Consider the following 16,577-nt stretch of genomic DNA (forward strand, 5'->3'; position numbering starts at 1 on the left):
GATAATTTAATGAATTCCAAATATAGTTAATGGAATATAATTACCCAAAACAAACTTATTAATAAATAGATAATTCCCCCAAATTTCTTTTAAAATTACAAAATAAAATAAAATTCAGTGATATATTCACAACTGTTTAAAAGCTATATGCAAAATGCGCCGTACTGCATTGCGGACATAAAATAACTTAACAGAATTGCGACCAAGGATCGCTATCAATTATGGTCGAAATATGAATTATACTACGTTTATTGGTATTTTAGGGAGCTAAGAAGGCTATAATGTGTATATGCCCTCCAATCGCCGCACACGCTCATCGATCAGGGCCAACAGTTTACTGATCTCGTCCAGCCGCGCGGAACAGGAGCACAAATCCGACCCAGATTCGATGGACACGTCCAATACCTGCGGAAGGTTCGGCTGGTTATGTTCGCTACTGAACGTGTTGGTTAAAAGAAGCGCGGGGTTGGGATATGCGGCTTGAAGTCCATGCCGTGACTGAGCACCTCCTCCGGCTGAGTCGAGTGTTTACTATCGAGCACCTGAAAGTTCTCCTCCGAGAGCTGATAGGCCAGCGATTGGCGCGGATCAATGCGGATACTGAGATCATTGGACTTGGAGGTCGCACTGCCTACGCTCTGTTTCGAGGAGACGCCGCTGGTTTCGCAACCGGAGGAAGCCAAGGCAGACTTGGTTTCGAACTGTGAAGCATCGTAGGTGTGTAGATTCGACTGCCAGACGAGGAGCTGCAAGTGAAACAGAAATCAAGGAGTAGAGCCACCTACAAGCATTAATAAAGCAGAAATAGAAACTTACCTGACGATCATTACCACCGGTGGCAAACTTGTCGCCATCGCGACTGAATGCAACCGCATTGACCGCATCAGTGTGGCCCGTTAAAGTGTAGATGGGCCTTCCCTCCAGCAGGTCCAGGATGCGGATGGTGCGGTCGTCGCTGCCGGAGAGCAGAAAGTGTCCGCTGGGATGGAAGGCTACGTCATTGACCGGCGCCGAGTGCACCACATACAGCTGCAACAGCTGGCTGCCGGCAATGTCGAAGATTTTGATGCGGTTGCAGCCGAGGGCGACGGCCAACATGTTGCCCCATGGATGCCAGGCCAGTTGCCGTGGAGCGGCTCGTTCCTCGGTGAAGGTGCGCACGCACTCACCACTGTCCACATCGTAGACCCTCACCGACTTGTCGTCGCTGGCGGTGGCCACCAGTTTGCCATTGGGACTGAACTTGGCGCTGCGCACCCAGTTGTTTTGCTGTGCAAACGACGACACAAACTGCCTCCTGGCAACGCGCCATATCTTCGCCGACTTGTCATCGGAGGCGGTGAGCATGAAGTGGCCGGTGGAGTCGAAGTCCACGCTGCGCACCGCCTTGCTGTGGGCCACAAACTCCCCGGAAACGCCGCGCAACTTGGGCTCCCAGATCTTCACGGTGCGGTCGTGTCCGGCGGAGGCCACCAGGTTGCCCTTTGGCGACCAGGCCACTCCGTTCACCGCCGCCGAGTGCGAGGCAAAGCGAATGCAGCGGGCCGCCTGGCTCAGGTTCCACAGGATCACCGTGGAGTCCGTGGACGAGGTGGCAATCTGGTTGCCATCGGGACCAAAACGCAGCTGCGTGATGCCGCCCGAGTGGCCCGTGAAGTGGCGCTCCAGCGCCGGATCGCTGAACAGTCCCTGCATCTTGTTTTTAATTACTATTTTCGTTCTTACGATTTTTGATTGGAATTTTCTATAAAACAGGACTGCTTTGCCGCTTGAGTTTAAAATGAGAAAATTGCGTCGTCGATGTTTGGATGCGTTATTTGAAAGTATCGGTTATCGGGTTTTAAATCGCGTTGGCCCAGTGTGACTGGATTTCGATTACAGGGATATACCGAATTGCCCGATAAATATACTAAATGACAGTATCAAAAGCGCCATCTATCATTGATGAATGTATACTGCGTTACAACGTAAGTTTACAGTAAACTTACATTTTATTACACCATTTCAAATGCATTTACACCAGTGTAAAAAGGAAATTTTGAAGAAAACTGCGTTTTGAAATATTACAATTTTTGAAAGTGTTTCTAGATTAATTTATCTAGCTATTTCATACAATTTAAAACATTTTTAAAGTTTAAACACTTTTAAACTATAATCTATTCTTGTTTTTATACCAACATTACTTCTGAAGATAAAACAATTAATTAGAAATGCCTTTTAACTAGTATCGGTTTGTAACTTAAGTTTTGATTTTCTTACATGCCAGGTTTGTCTACTATTATGTAAACAAATCAAAAATCATGTTTAGGGGTAAGTTGCCAGGGACCATTCAAAACAGTGATTTCCGCAACAGGTTGCAGATGGGATCTCGTCACTTCTAGGTGATCCTCGAACACATGTCACCCGTGAGGAGCAGCAGATGTATTAGACCCGAAGTGGCAGGGACCTACCTGTGCTGTCATTATCCTTTCTGCTGACCGGCGAACTCTGGGCTAGTTCATTCAACTTCAACCTGCTGCCGTTCAGCAAACTTCTCTAATGATCCTCCGCTGGTTTTTGGCCAAGTTCAATGGCTCCTTTGCTGCTGTTGCTGCTGCTGCTGCTGCTATCTCTATCGGCTAATTATGCGTTGGCCAGCATGTCGATCGGGCAATGGACCCCAGTCTAAAGGTCTAAAAACTGACATCAAATTAAACAACGAAATGTGACAGCCACTGTGCAACTGTGCAACTGTGAAAGTGCAACGGCCAAAGGAGCGGACTACAAACGAAACCACCGACCCAATCGAGAACTGCAAACTGCTAACTGCGCTCGAACTTTGAGAAATTAGTGTGACAAGCACACGATTTCCACCTGTAGCATGCTACTCGTAACTCGTAACTGTTCTTTGCCAAAATGCAGTTAGGACCGATACCCATACCCATATTGCAACCCCTGGCCATGTTTTTATTCCCGCAGATCGCATAGACAAAAGGTCGTTGTCGTTTGTCCCTTCCCTGAGGGGAGCCACTCCACTCCACTTCAGTCCACTGCAATCGAACTCTGGCGAGGGTTCAACAAACTGCTTTTTATCAACAAACTGTTGCACTTTCAAATAAACTAAGCTAATGTGCCAGGGGGGAAAAAGTCGCCAGAACCTCAAGCCGAGCCAAAATCCTCGGCCCAATAATGAAGGAGGTGCCGATTTCGTGAGACACTCGAGTGCCAAATACTCTTCTCAAGATTTTTATATTGGTTTATTTATATTGGTTAAAAAATCATCATTTTACTTGTGAAGTATTTAACTTAGCCTTTTAACCTGTTAGAGCTAAATATATGCTCTTCAATCATCAATATGTTTCTTAATGCATCATATCAGTTACCAATACTTTAGAAATCAGTACTTTTATTATAATCATTAGATAATTGTTAGTCTTATACAAATATATAAAAACAAATAATTTAAATGTAACCTGCATATCATCTTCAACCAGTTCACTAAAAACATTAAGTGTAACAACAAAACTAGAGCTAGTTTTTTCAGTAAACCAAAAAAAACAATAACTTAAGCATATCTAACTTTGCCAATAAGCACATGTAACCCTTTGGCAGAGTAATCTAAAAGCCGCTCAGCAAAAGTCCTGGATGCGTGGCATGTGGCTTGTGCCACAAACGAGCCGCAGGATCGAACTGTGCCTAAGAACCGGGATCCGAATCGGGATCGGGATCGGGAATCGGTACTTGGCAAGCAGCCCGACCCCAGAGGCACCAATCAAGCAGCGGACCCTCGTGCCAGTGCTTCAGTGCTCGAAGCCCTCGGTTTGGCTCGTGTCATCTGTTGAATTATAAAATATGGCAAGGAATTAATTTGGCCAGCCCCTGCTGTCCTGGTCGCCAGAATCTGGCACAGCAGCAGCAGCAGCAGCAGAAGGACCAAAGCGGCAGCAGGATAACGATCCTCGCCGATTCGAATCATCTACCGCTATGCGCAGTGCTCTGTTTTGCTCTGCTCTTATCTGCCGAGCACCTGTCGCCCTGAATCCGAGTTTGAACTCAAGCCCAAAACAAGAACGCAAACCCAAACACAGACTCGAATTCGAATCCCGGTGATCTGGAGAACAAAACGAAAGGTGCGCTTAAATTCTTATAATGACTCGGCTTGCTCGCGTTTTCAACCTGCTGATCCTCAGATCTCTGGGTTCCTGGATCCACCTCATCCCTAAATGTTGCATCTTTGGCCGCAATTTGTTGGCCATTGTCTGTCTGCCGCCGTCGGCGTCCGCCTCAAAATCTGTCTATAATCTGTGTCTTCTTCGGGCTCAGAGTCGAAAAAACACCTTGAGATCGATGCGATGTCTCCCGCCCCTGTCCCTTTGACTTTGCACCTTTACAGACGAAATCCGTACCCAATTTGGTGTTTAGATTTTGTCGTTTTAATTGCTGGGGCTTTACCCTTTGCTTGGCTATTGAATTAACCATTTTTGTTGTGGCCCTCGTCTTCGCAACCCTTTGCTAAGCCCAGCGGATTGGTCATTGTCTTGCGTCCACCTTCTTGCCAATTAAGCTCTGCGAATAGATTTCACAATTCGCCGTGTCCACCAGGGGTTGATTTGCATATTTGACTTGGATTTGTCCTCTGCACTCAAATCGAAACAGCTTAAGATTTTCCCGGGGAATGGCGGTGGGGTTGCCGACTAATCTGCAACCTGCAGACTTTAGTCGCTGACACGGCACTCTGTTGGCTTCCGATTTGGCCAGCGAACTTGGCCAGGCTGCAGCAGTATTCGTTCTCTTGGCCACGTCTGATTGGGAGGCACTGGTCAATGAAATCTCTACCTGCGCAAAGGAAATTAGCCATGTTGAGTTCTATGGGTTTTAAGGATTACTAATGTCCTTTTCCTATCACCATGCATCTTGAATGGTATTAACCACACTTACGAGTATGTTTGTGCTAAATTTCCTAAATTGTCCTTTTGCTTGCCTAATTAGAAGTAAACTTCAATTATCTCATTTATTTTAGCCAAGTGTATTAGCTAAATGTATAACTTTTTGTAGCATAACGAGCAACTTTAAGTGTCTGGAAGTAAAAATTGAATTTTTCTTTTCTTCGTGATAGAAACTTCTAGATGAACACATCCTTCCCCTCCTGCAACCTCCTGCAACTAGAACTAATCAAAATATGACTACTGTAAGGACATGAAAAGGACTTTACGACCCAATGGACTTTTAATATTCTTATGCCAGCATATGCAGCAGTCACCTGTCCTTGAGAGTCCATTAAGAACGTATAAAAACCCATTTCCCAACACCCCGTATCCAGGATTTGATTCGTCCAACAATCAATTTGAAGCAGCATACTCAGCCAGGTGACAATGCTCAATCAAACAAAAGTGAAGCAATCATAACTTATCAGTTTCAAAGGGAAAATCGTGGAGGGGACAACGTCGAAGACCAAGACGAAGACGAAGAACGAGCCGGCGGCCTGTTGAAATTGGGTCACTTTTGGCCTGGCCAACAAGCCAACCAGCCAACAAGCCGACAAGTCGATCGTTGTAATATCGATGGAGCGTGACAGGTGCAGCGGCGCACTTACGACTGTTGTTGCACCTTCGCTTGTGGATTTTAGGCGACAGCTTGTGGCTCAAAAAGGCAATCGGCAGCGACTCCCCTGAGGGCCAAGATTAGATGCAGATCTCGCAGTCTCCCATCTCCGATGTTTTTGCGGTCTGTCCGTCTGGGGGAGAGATTTTTACGACTGTTGCATCTTTTGGCTTCTGCTGATATGTTTCGGCACTGAAAACATAATTGGATTTATCTGAATTTACCAAAACATGTGTGTTAAAACTACTTCGAGAATAAAATAGTCTGGCTTTGCTTTAAATTGATATTTTATTTAGCTAAATGTATAAAAGATATTATATCTTGGTATTTCTTTAACCAATTAGTAATTTTTGGTAAACGAATGTTATTGCTGAGATTTTTTTCTGAGTGCTGCCGATTTTGCTGGTGTCGTGTGGCCCATGTCAACTGGTTGCAGGTCGCCGTTGTAATTTGCCTCCTGGCATATGGCTTTTTGCCGCAAACCGGCTTTGAGCACGCGTCTCGTCTGGGCCTGGCTCAATAATTATGCGACAGGTTCCAGGATTCCGCCAGCAGCAGCAGCAGCAGGAGCAGAATGAGCAGCAGAATGAGCAGCAGGAGCAGGAGGAGCAGCAGCAGGAGGAGGAGCATCAGAAGCGGCAGCAGGTGCTCAATGCCGCTGGAGGGAATCGGGAATCAGCGCCAGGCTGCTTACAACGAAAGGACATAAACATAAATGAGCCGATGTAATGTTGAGCCGATGCTGCTGCCTCTGCTGCTGCCCCTGCTCCTCCGCATGATCCTCCTGCTGCTCCTTTTGCGAGTCCTTCCGTCTCCCTCTATCTGTGTATTACAGGTGCCTTTTCGATCGCATCCCCTCCGAATTTTAATTGTGAGCCCGGCTCTCGACTTCACCTGCAACACACAACTGACCTAAGACATCTTTTTTGCCCTTGCTCTTGGCCGGGCTCTTCACCTTTTTTCTTATTCTTTCCTTTTTTTAGCCGCAACTATTATTTTTATTAATAGCCAAAGTCAAAAGTCACCTGCCCGGCACCAAAAGAGGCCCAAAGAACTAGGGGTAGCCGGAAAACGGAACCGATGAGATGATGAGGCGCGCGGGGAGGGGACAGGAAAGGAAAGGACACGAATTAGTTGCGGGTCCTACAACTTCTTTAGACCATCATCCACTTCTAAGATCAATTTCCTCTTCACAATTTCCCCCGCTCGCGCGATACCGGGTTTTCCATTCTGCATTGTCTGCGTTGGTTTTGGGGTTGCAGCTTTTCAGTCTTTTGATAGCCACACTTTTTCCATAGCTCTCTCCTTTGTTTCCATGGGGGCTTGCCCGACTGTTGAATAAATTCCAAACGGCATGACAAATTATGTGGGCTCAGGTGTTATGCGGAAAAAGGGGTTAATAAACCGAGAGTCAGCGCTGCGGAGAAACTCCAGCATATGGCTGCGACCTATCTGTATCTGTAAATGTATCTTATCGAGTGTGCATTTTGGAGTGCAAGCTAATTCCGAGGAATACTTTTTGGAACTGTTTCTTGTGCCTCTAGCTATTCGGAGTATATACAAGCATAATGCAGAAGAAGCTTTCCTTCGACTAAATTCTAAACAAAAAACCATACATGGTATTAACTTTCTGTATCTTTAATTGGACTAAACTCAATAGCTTCAATTAAGCCAATATTTGCAAAGTACACAACTAATTCGGTGAAACATCCGACCTTGAGCTCATCAATCCACCTGGCCAAATGCCAATTCGATAGTATGATGATCAGCCCCAGTTGCATCTACATTCTTTGACTTTTGATCGCCACTTTGTCGGCACTTGGCGTAAAGTCCTTGAACTGCATTTTTCTTCGGCAACAATTGAACTGCATATTTCTCTCTCCCCTGCCAGGTTTTCTTTTCATTTTGTTTTTTTCGTTCAATATTTTGTCAATTTCGATCAATTTGTGGCGTGCCAAAGTCAAGAAGCCCAAGAACAAGAAGCGGCGATCGAGTTTTGCTGCAGAAAGTGGCCCCAAATGAAATCCTGCGGATGGGGCTCGCTGATTTCGTCGATTTCTGATTGCCGACTGCCAACTGCCGATGAATGGCGATAATGAGGGAAGTCGGTGATTTGTAAACTGCCAAACTTCATTTCGGGCGTTTTAAAGTGCCGCAAAATGCATTCGGACATTTCGATTACCGAAAATTGCGATCAGCAGTCCTCAATGACCATTGCTCCATGCCCTCGATCCTCGATCCCCGCACAGCCCCATTTCTCACTTTATTTCGTCAGCAATTAGTTCGAACTTCGAACACTTATTGGCGTTTTCCCCAAGGATCGGGCCACTGCAAGTGGGGCGGGATGTTGAGGGGGATGTCGGGAGGGGGATGTACCTGCTGTAACGCGGCGACTTACAAAGGGCATTCCCCAAATGCCACATTGGGCACAGATCAAAGATCACCGCGTCACCCGAAACAGGAGCAACTTATTCCCCATCAATCGAGTACGTGCAGGAATTCATCTATAAAATCAGGTTTGCGAACAGGCCCCCGAAAAAATATTTGGAGCGCTTTGGACAATTTGTATCGAAATGTGGTACTTCAAAGGAGGAGGTTGTGTCCTTGATACCAAGGAATTTCTCAGCTGTTCATGGGGTTGATCGAAGTAATGAGATATTTAACCCACCCATTGTAGAAACTTTTCTTAATTCATTTAAACATCTACCAAAAATTTCCAGCTTTTAATCAAATCATGTGTGATATGCCTATTTTAAAGCCCTATATTTGCTTGAGGATATGGTATCATCATCAAGATATTCAATATATTTAATCCGCCATAATTTCCCTTCAAAAGAAACATACTTCGTTTGTTCTCTTTTAGCTTTCAACTTTATTTTCCAAAAATCATATACGTGCCTAATAAATATAATTACAATAATTCATTGGGTATACTACAAAATAAGAATAAACTAAAAATTCGCATAGATCGTATAAATAAAAGTGGGTGATGCCAGCCAGAGCAATAAACTTAAATAAATTAGGAAACTAAATTTAGACAAGTGGTCGCCAAGTGGTAGTTCAATTGTTTGAGGTTGTTCTTTGGTACGTTTAGCTGCCAATTTTGGGTTAAGTTCAAACCAAATCAATAAGGGTTAATGCAATAAATTATATTAGTCATTAGGCTACGTTTTAACGGCTATAAGAAAAGTCTTGTCTGGAATAACTATGTACACACTTAGGGCAGTATCTTAGCTAATAATGGGTTTTAACAATTAATCCTTACGATTAGGTAAATCTTTGCGAAGGCCTAAACAAAACAAACTTTGGCTTCATAGCAACGACTTAGACTTAGGGCCAACTGTGATCTGCTCCTCCTCCCTCAACATCATCATCTGGTTCTGAGTGTGTGTCTCTCGTCCTGCTTAGCTAATACTGGGATCAGATACTCCCGGCTCAGAGATGGCCTAGCCTTGGTCAGCAGCTGCTGCTGCTCACCTCCATCTTCAGAGGCTTCAGGTCCTCCACCGGAGGTGCCTCCTCGTGGCGACTCTCCCGATGCCGGCGCAGATCCACCTTCCGCTGGAAGGACTGATCGCAGAGGTGGCAGCCGAAGGGTTTGTAGCCCGTGTGCTTCCTCATGTGCGTGATCAGGTTGGAGCTCTGGCTGAAGGCCTTGAGGCAGACGGTGCACTTGTGGGGCTTCTCGCCTGGAATCGCAGGAAAATCGATAAACACAATTAGTTAAATGCCGCTTCAAAGTTTATCAATTGTGGCCGCGAGGCGACGGCAGCTTTACAGCAATTAGACAAATTGAAAGGCGATAGCGATCTGTGTGCTCAAGGGTGGGTGCTCTGTTTGCACTGCCTTCTGACACATTTGTCCAGGAACAGGAGCTGGTACTATCCCCTTGGACTAGCTCTGATTTCGAGGAATATTCATGTTCAACTTACCGGTGTGTATGTAGGTGTGCTTCTTCATGTCCGACTTCTGGTGGAACCGCTTGCCGCAATATTGGCAGGGATATGGCCGCGTATCGCTGTGGATGAGCAGATGTGTGGACAGGGTGGACGAACGCTTGAAGCTCTTGCCACACTGTTTGCACTGAAAGAAACACACAGAGACAATGGAGACAACATTATTAACACCACATTCAATGAGAGCGAGTCACGATTCTTGGAACCCCAGAATACCCCATGTTTGTACAGCTTGGTACAGCAGCCAAATAGTCAAAAAATCAGAAAAGAATTTATATATAAATTCGCCGTTTCTGTGTGTCTAAGCCAAATTCGCAGTGGCCACATGAATTAAACTAGATTTGTGCTCAAATATTTGTTGGGCGGATGACGGGTGACGATAAGGGAAAACCCAAAGCCAAACTTTGTGTTTAGCCCACATCCAGGCGACTTCTAGAGGTAATCTAGAACTCTGGCATTTCTCAGCGCTGAAACAGCTAGGCAAATATTGTTTAAGGGGCTGTCTATCTCGGCCCAATGCTAAATCTCAAGTGAAACACTTTCCAGGGAGCTTTAGCTTTAGCTTTAGCCATGCATATACATTGTATATACCGCACTGTATATTTGTGGGCCAAACACAGCTGGTATCCATGGTGGATCGATCGCGGATTGGACGAATCCCGATCCAGATCCAGTGGCTGTAACATCTTCGGTTGTCAGATTAAATGTTTGAACAGTTTGCCAGTTGCAGCAACGTTGCAAGTAACCAAACATTGACATAACACAGCTCAAATCGTCGGCCTACGTGGGCGACATTTATTAAACACGAAAACATGAAAACATGGAAAAAACGAAAAGTAAAACAGAAATGGGTGAAATGCTGATGTGAGACAATTTTTTTTTTTCGAAAACCCCCGCATGGTCTTCACGCGTAATTGTAAATTGACACAAGTGGCTGTTTTTGAACATTTCTTTCTTATTGATTTTAATGTTTTCATATTTTGTTGAGCCTTGTTTTTGGGATTTTCTATTTGCGCATTGCATTCGAGTGGACCATATCCACTACACACATTGCCTAGACTCAGACTCAAACTCAGACTCAGACCCAATTAGTTGCTCTATTGTCAAGCTGCGCTCCAGTGTCTGAGCCACAATGTCAATTTGCTTAGCTCCGACAACGGAACGGAAGTTGGCAAAGCTCGAAAGGCAAAAAAGAGCAAGGGAACATGAAGTGAGCTAAGGAGAAACCCCAAAGTCTGAGTCAGCCGGGTGGGCCTCCAGTGGAGAACAGATGTAAAGCACGAATTACAGAAAAAATTCGATTTTTTAAAACAGCATAAACAGCATAAACAGCTGAGGAACAGTGACTGCGTCTGCGCGAAGGACTCTGGCAACTGTCTTCCTCGGCTTTTTGACCATATGTCCATATGTCGCTCCTGAAGCCCGAAAACCTATCGCATTTCACTGACCCTTTAATGTGTGAAAAAAAAATGGGAAAAATAAAAAATATAAGGACTCGCGGCGGGTGTTGATGGATATAAACGCAATATGACATCGGGGTAGGCATCAGGCACAAGGGTAAGTCGTCTCAAATTCCTGAGGGTCGTGTGCCCCTTTTGCCTTCGCACAATCCAACAATCCAACAATCCAATATCGAAATGACAATTATGATTGTAATTTGTACATAAATCTTCGGGGGGGCGCAGTACCCCCTCCGCACTGGCGCTAATCAAAATTATTTGATTAACTAATTGCGTGATTTCGATGGGACTTAATTGAATTTCCATAGAGCTCTATCGGCTTGGCTTGTATTACGAACTTTACGACAGTATTTGCTGTGCCACTTTTCCAAATTGAAAGTGGTATTGGTGGGGTATTTTGGCTCGGTGACAATTAAAACCTTCGAGGACAAAATATGAAACAATTAACACAAGGGAATTGCCGAGGACACGCAACCTTATGCAATGATACTATTAGAACTCGGTGTGGTTTGGGTTCTAGATCGTGGTCCTGCAGGACACGTGATAAGCCCATTAAAGAGGGACGGGGCTCAGAGATTTTCAAGCGATTTGCCCTCGATTTCCTCTTCATATTTCCCCCAGACGACGCGTTTATCCTGTTTGAGTCTGCTTACCTGGAAATTCCTGCCGCTGCGCTTCTCCTCGTTTTCGCCTTGGTAAGAGGACGAGGAGGACGAACGACGCGCAACATCTGTGGCCGTCGAGTCAGGATGTTGCTGCTGATGCTGATGCTGATGTTGCTGCGACTGCTGCTGCTGATGATGCAACTGTTGTTGCTGCTGCTGCTGCGGCTGTTGGTGTTGATTACGCATGTAGCCGAACTCGGCGGCTGCCACCAAATTCATGAGAGCCGCTGCCGAGCGGTTATCCTGCTGCTGCTCGTCCTTGATGCGATGCTGTTGCTGTTGGTGCTGCTGCTGCGGCTGCTCGCTCTTCAGCTTCAAGTGCTGGGTGAGCAGCTCCAGGTTGTTGCCCGTCAATCCGGCCATGAAGGCGCTGCGATGGGCATACAACTGCTGCTGGGCCACCTCGAACTCCAGATCCTGGACGGCAGTCGAGGCGGGAGCGGGCAGCGAGGAGATCGGGGATTGCAGCGAGGATATGGAAGCCGTCCTGCGCTCATACTTGAACTTTCGCACAATGGGGTCCACCTGGTGCTCCTCCTCATCGCCCTGCTCCTCCATCTTCAGGCCGTACTGCTCCCTTCTCGCCGATCTCTCGCACATGGAAGCCGGTGACCAGATGATGTTACCCTGCGATCTCTGGCGCTGCTGCTGTGGTGTGCTCGAGCTCTTCAGATTCACAGCCCTCAGCGGTGGCGGGGTCACGTTCAGGGAGGTCATCGGATGCAGTGGCTCCACCTCGCTGCTGGAGCTGCTCCTGCTGCTGTTGTTGCTGCTGCTGTGATACTGTTCCCGGTTGCAATCATCCGATGTGATGCGCTCCTTGGTGCTCAGATTCAGTGGCATATCCTCGTCCTGCTCCTGGTAGTCCTGCTTGCTGTTCTCATTGTTGTTGTTCAGCTGGAGCTCATGCTCCTTCTCGGGCGTCAAGGCAAAGTCACGATCCCGCTGACCCAGGACCACGGAGGCGGGTGACTTGGGGGTCATGGGGGTCAGTGGAGTTCCCAAAGCCGTGGCCGAGGACAACAGGAATTGGGGCCACAGCAGGGCACTGGAGTAGAGCAGTGGATTGTACAAGAAGGGCAGATCTACGATGGGAAATGCAAATGAAACGGATCAGTTTGATAGTAGTGATTAGGTGAGAAAAGTATCCTCAGATTGCTGAGAGGGTATGGTTACCCTCTTATTGTTAGGAACTTCAGAAAAGTTAGGATACGTTTTCTTCTTTTCTTTTTACTAAGGATAACTACATAGCTCAAATTGATATAGTAGATTTTTTTTATTTTAAGAAACTGAGTACAATCGTGTGATCCTTTGATTTTAGTCCCTGCTAATGTTTAATCTTTGGATCATTTAAATCCTTTCTGTAGGCTAAACTTTCTTAATAATCTTTACTGCCTCTTGTACTTCTGCTGCAAATCCAGATCGGAAACTCACCTCTTCCATTGAGTTTCTGTGCTGCTGCGGAGGCTATCACCGTGTTGAAGGCGGAGGCCCGCTGCATCCACTGCTTGTCCAGAGCTGCTCCATGGCAGCCCAATCCCGCGGGACTCGGCTGCTGGGAGTGCGGCGACGGCGGCGGCGATAGGTGATTCATTTTGATTTTTGGGTCTTTACTTTTGGGATCTCACTGGGCTGATTTGTCCTATACTGATTCTTTACAGTCTTTTGATGGGATTTTTCTCAGCTGTGTTCACTGCACAAATCTCACTTTCTTGGCGTACTGATCTTGGATGCGAACGGATCTTGGTTGGGTTTTACTCAGTGCGGGTTTCTTAACTCACTGGAGACGAACACGTCCGTATCGCTCGGTGCTTCGCACCTGACTGAATCTTTGGTCGATGGCTCAGTTCTAAATTGAGCCAACGGTGAAGCGACTTGGCCCGAAAAAAAGGTACAAATCGAGCTCTCTTTCTTTTTTCTGTGGGACTGTGCAACTGTGGCAGTGTGTGAGTGTGTGAGTGCGGCAGCAAGCCGAATCAAAACGGGCCCTCGGTGTGTTGGTGTTGACTCTTTGGTGGTGGCTCTCGAGAGCCCTGCCACTGTATTGGTGTTCGTGTTGCCAACTCTGGTTTTTCACCTTTGGCAGCAGTTGGCGGCAGTGGCAGTCCTCCAGTGCAGCGTTCCATGTTGTAAGGGTCAAGACGCACAGTTAGGAGTCCCCTGCCCTGGCTACCCCAACCCCCTGCGATCGTATCCTCTTGGCCCATCTACTACTGGTTTTCTGGTTTTCCTCGGCACGCAGCACGCGTTTCCCTACTAATTGGTATGCAGTGGAAGTTTGGCGGGCGTTTGTTATCCTTTTCCCGCTGCCCTGTAACTGTTACAATTGCTTTTGCTCTTTCTGTTGCTGCCACCAACTGTTGTTGCTCCTGGCTTGGGAATATCGGGATCGGTACTTGGGCCAGAGGATGGGGAAGTGAGAGGAAGAGCGGGCCAACAATCGGCAGAGGATTTCACTACCGATCGATGGACGGGGAAGGGGAAAGGACGAGGGCGGGATGGGGCGGGGTAGCCTACAAATATTTAGGTGGATGAATCCAAGGATCTAACATCTGTCGCGGCCACTCTGCATGTTTGTAGATAATGTTTGGATTGCCTTTAGATTTGACCAAGATTATAAATGAATTCCTAATTTTTAATGCGATGGAAATTAGTTTTTGAAATAATTTTTAAAACGACACTGCGAGTGAAATACGTTAGAAATCGACTATAAATATATATTTATTTTTGCGAACCTTCTAATAGGGGAAACTAACTTAAGACACCATCGTGAATTTAATATGTAAACTATAAATAAAAACTCATAACATTTTAGATTACTGACATAAACAAACGTCATAACCAATGCAAAATAATGTATCCCCTTTAATTAAATTGTTCTAGGATTTTATTTCAAATATTTCAAGATGTTATTTATCTAACAAACATGACATGATTCATTAAAATGATACAATAAATGTTATTACATTATAGATTGTTTTTTAGAACCCTTCCAAGATCTATTTGTGATGATAAACTTTCTTCAATGGCTATGAAAATATAAGTATTTCCAATTCAAAAACCATTTTAAAACCGTTTGCTTCGGTTATGGAACATTTACTTCAAAATTTCAACAATGTTTTTGTTGTGGTTCTCATTCTCAACTTTGAAGCTCGACATATTTGCATAGCAATTGACTGAAATGAAAACACAGGGAATCCTTTGTCAGTCAATGGTTTATTTCGCCATTTGGAACCATTACAAAACTGTAAGCAATAAAGTCCCCATCTTGGCGTTGGATCGTAGCTATTAAACCACTCAGATAGGACGAGTGAGCACCTGCCACTTTCTCCCTCTACCGCTCGGTGCACCTTTTTCCGAGCTTATCCTTTATGAGCGCTCGAGGTCCTCCTCCTCAGTTGGTCCTTCGCCACGCTTGGCCACCTCGTCTTGGCCGTCTTGGCCGCCTCAATTCCAGTTTATCTATCCTTGGCGCGGGCCACACCTGCCTAGAAAACGAGCCAAGAAGAAGTGGCGGGCGCACACTTACACTTCCACATCCACATCCACTTCCACATTCACGATCCTTTTCCTTGTCAGCAATTTTAATGCCCGTCCCCTAGTTTTTGGCGCAATTTCCTCCTTGGCAGGACATGTGCAGCGTTGAGGCGACACCGAAATTCCATCGCACTCGTGTCCGCCACGGGTGCCGCCGATCTAGCGAAGCGGTACGAGGCACGCGGCCTCAAAGCGGGCCAAAATGGGGGAATTCTGGCTCATACCCCTTCTACCGCTTCTACCACTCCGACCGCGATGAGGGCTGGCCCGGCCAAGTCAAGTTGGTGGCATCGTTGCGCTTGGCGGCGTTTCCATGCACTCTGTTTATCTGGAGAACTGAGGGCGCGTGCTCATCCCCTGCCGCTTTGTAACGGATTCGCCGTATGCCGCTCACACATCTATCATTGTTTGATATGCGCTACACTTGGAGAAATTGCAATATGTCCTTGAAAAGAATCCATCACATTTATATGTGAATTGTGAATAAACTAAGAGTTAATTGAAAAACCTAAATTTTGTAAACCTAAATGTAGGTTATTGTAAATAATTTAATGGTAGTTAGTTTTCTAAGTGCCATGAAATAAGAACTGAAGGCGTTGGAAAAATCTACTATTTCAAAAATTCAATGACATTGTGATAATAATATTTAAGTGTCGCATGGGAAAACTCAGGGTTTTGCGTATACGTAATATTCCAAAATTGAATGTCCGTTTTTAATAAGTTTCAATGTTAGAACATTTTTAAAAATATATCATATCTAATGTCACGTCTGACGCCAAAAGTCTTGCATGAATTTTGGATACTCATCAATATTTTTTGTAGTGCACTGCAATGCATCACAGGTTAGAGAGTCGTAAACAATTTCCATTCTCTGTTCTTCATGTCGGGCGACATTTTATTTACGACACCCCGCGTTTGAGCAAATCCCACACTCTGCCGCTCCTGCCGCTCCTGCCGCTCGGAAACTCAGAAACTCAGACACTCGGAAACTCGGAAATGCCTTTGCACTTGGCTCGTGGCTCTTGGCTCTCGACCCGCCGCTCGCTGATTGGCCAACGGAACGCCGAGAGGGCGGGTAACACCTACACGGAACGGGTTTGCCCCTGTGTGTGTGAGCCAGCTCGTGGCGAGGTGAGTTTCTGCTTCTGGCCAACTTCGGAGCCGTGTGAGCTGTGTGGGCTGTGTGGACCGTTAGATAGAAGTTGGATTGGCTGAATGAAAACCCCATGATGAATGGTCGAGTTGACTTTGTGAATGGTTGTGTGGAGTGCCATAACAACTTTGATCTACGATTACCGAGCTTAAACAGATTTTTAGTTAACGTTAACTCTAACAAAATAAATTATAAATCAATTTACTCGTCATTAAATCCATCAGAA

The 16,577-nt window shown here is 45.8% G+C and overlaps 2 protein-coding genes across 3 annotated transcripts; both read right to left on the reverse strand.

Annotated features, from left to right (window-relative positions):
* Positions 1-108: 108 nt before the first annotated feature.
* LOC122617113 (POC1 centriolar protein homolog) lies at positions 109-1,892 on the reverse strand. Of its 2 annotated transcripts, XM_043792816.1 has the most exons (3): positions 817-1,892; positions 543-746; positions 109-405 (listed from the first exon to the last, which is right to left on the reverse strand). In XM_043792816.1, exons 1-3 carry the CDS (start codon positions 1,693-1,695, stop codon positions 277-279), a joined length of 1,212 nt encoding a protein of 403 aa, XP_043648751.1. In that variant the 5' UTR covers positions 1,696-1,892; the 3' UTR covers positions 109-276. The 2 variants fall into 2 exon arrangements, with proteins under 2 accessions (XP_043648751.1, XP_043648750.1); XM_043792815.1 differs by having other exon boundaries at positions 109-746; positions 817-1,874.
* Positions 1,893-8,520: 6,628 nt separating this feature from the next.
* Positions 8,521-13,392, reverse strand: LOC122617457 (zinc finger protein sens). The gene is made up of 4 exons (XM_043793321.1): positions 13,096-13,392; positions 11,650-12,746; positions 9,513-9,663; positions 8,521-9,269 (listed from the first exon to the last, which is right to left on the reverse strand). The coding sequence occupies exons 1-4, from the start codon at positions 13,253-13,255 to the stop codon at positions 9,037-9,039; spliced, it is 1,641 nt and encodes a 546-aa protein (XP_043649256.1). The 5' UTR covers positions 13,256-13,392; the 3' UTR covers positions 8,521-9,036.
* Positions 13,393-16,577: the final 3,185 nt, after the last annotated feature.

This window comes from Drosophila teissieri, chromosome 3L (assembly GCF_016746235.2).
Source record: "Drosophila teissieri strain GT53w chromosome 3L, Prin_Dtei_1.1, whole genome shotgun sequence".
Classification (NCBI taxonomy): domain Eukaryota; kingdom Metazoa; phylum Arthropoda; class Insecta; order Diptera; family Drosophilidae; genus Drosophila; species Drosophila teissieri.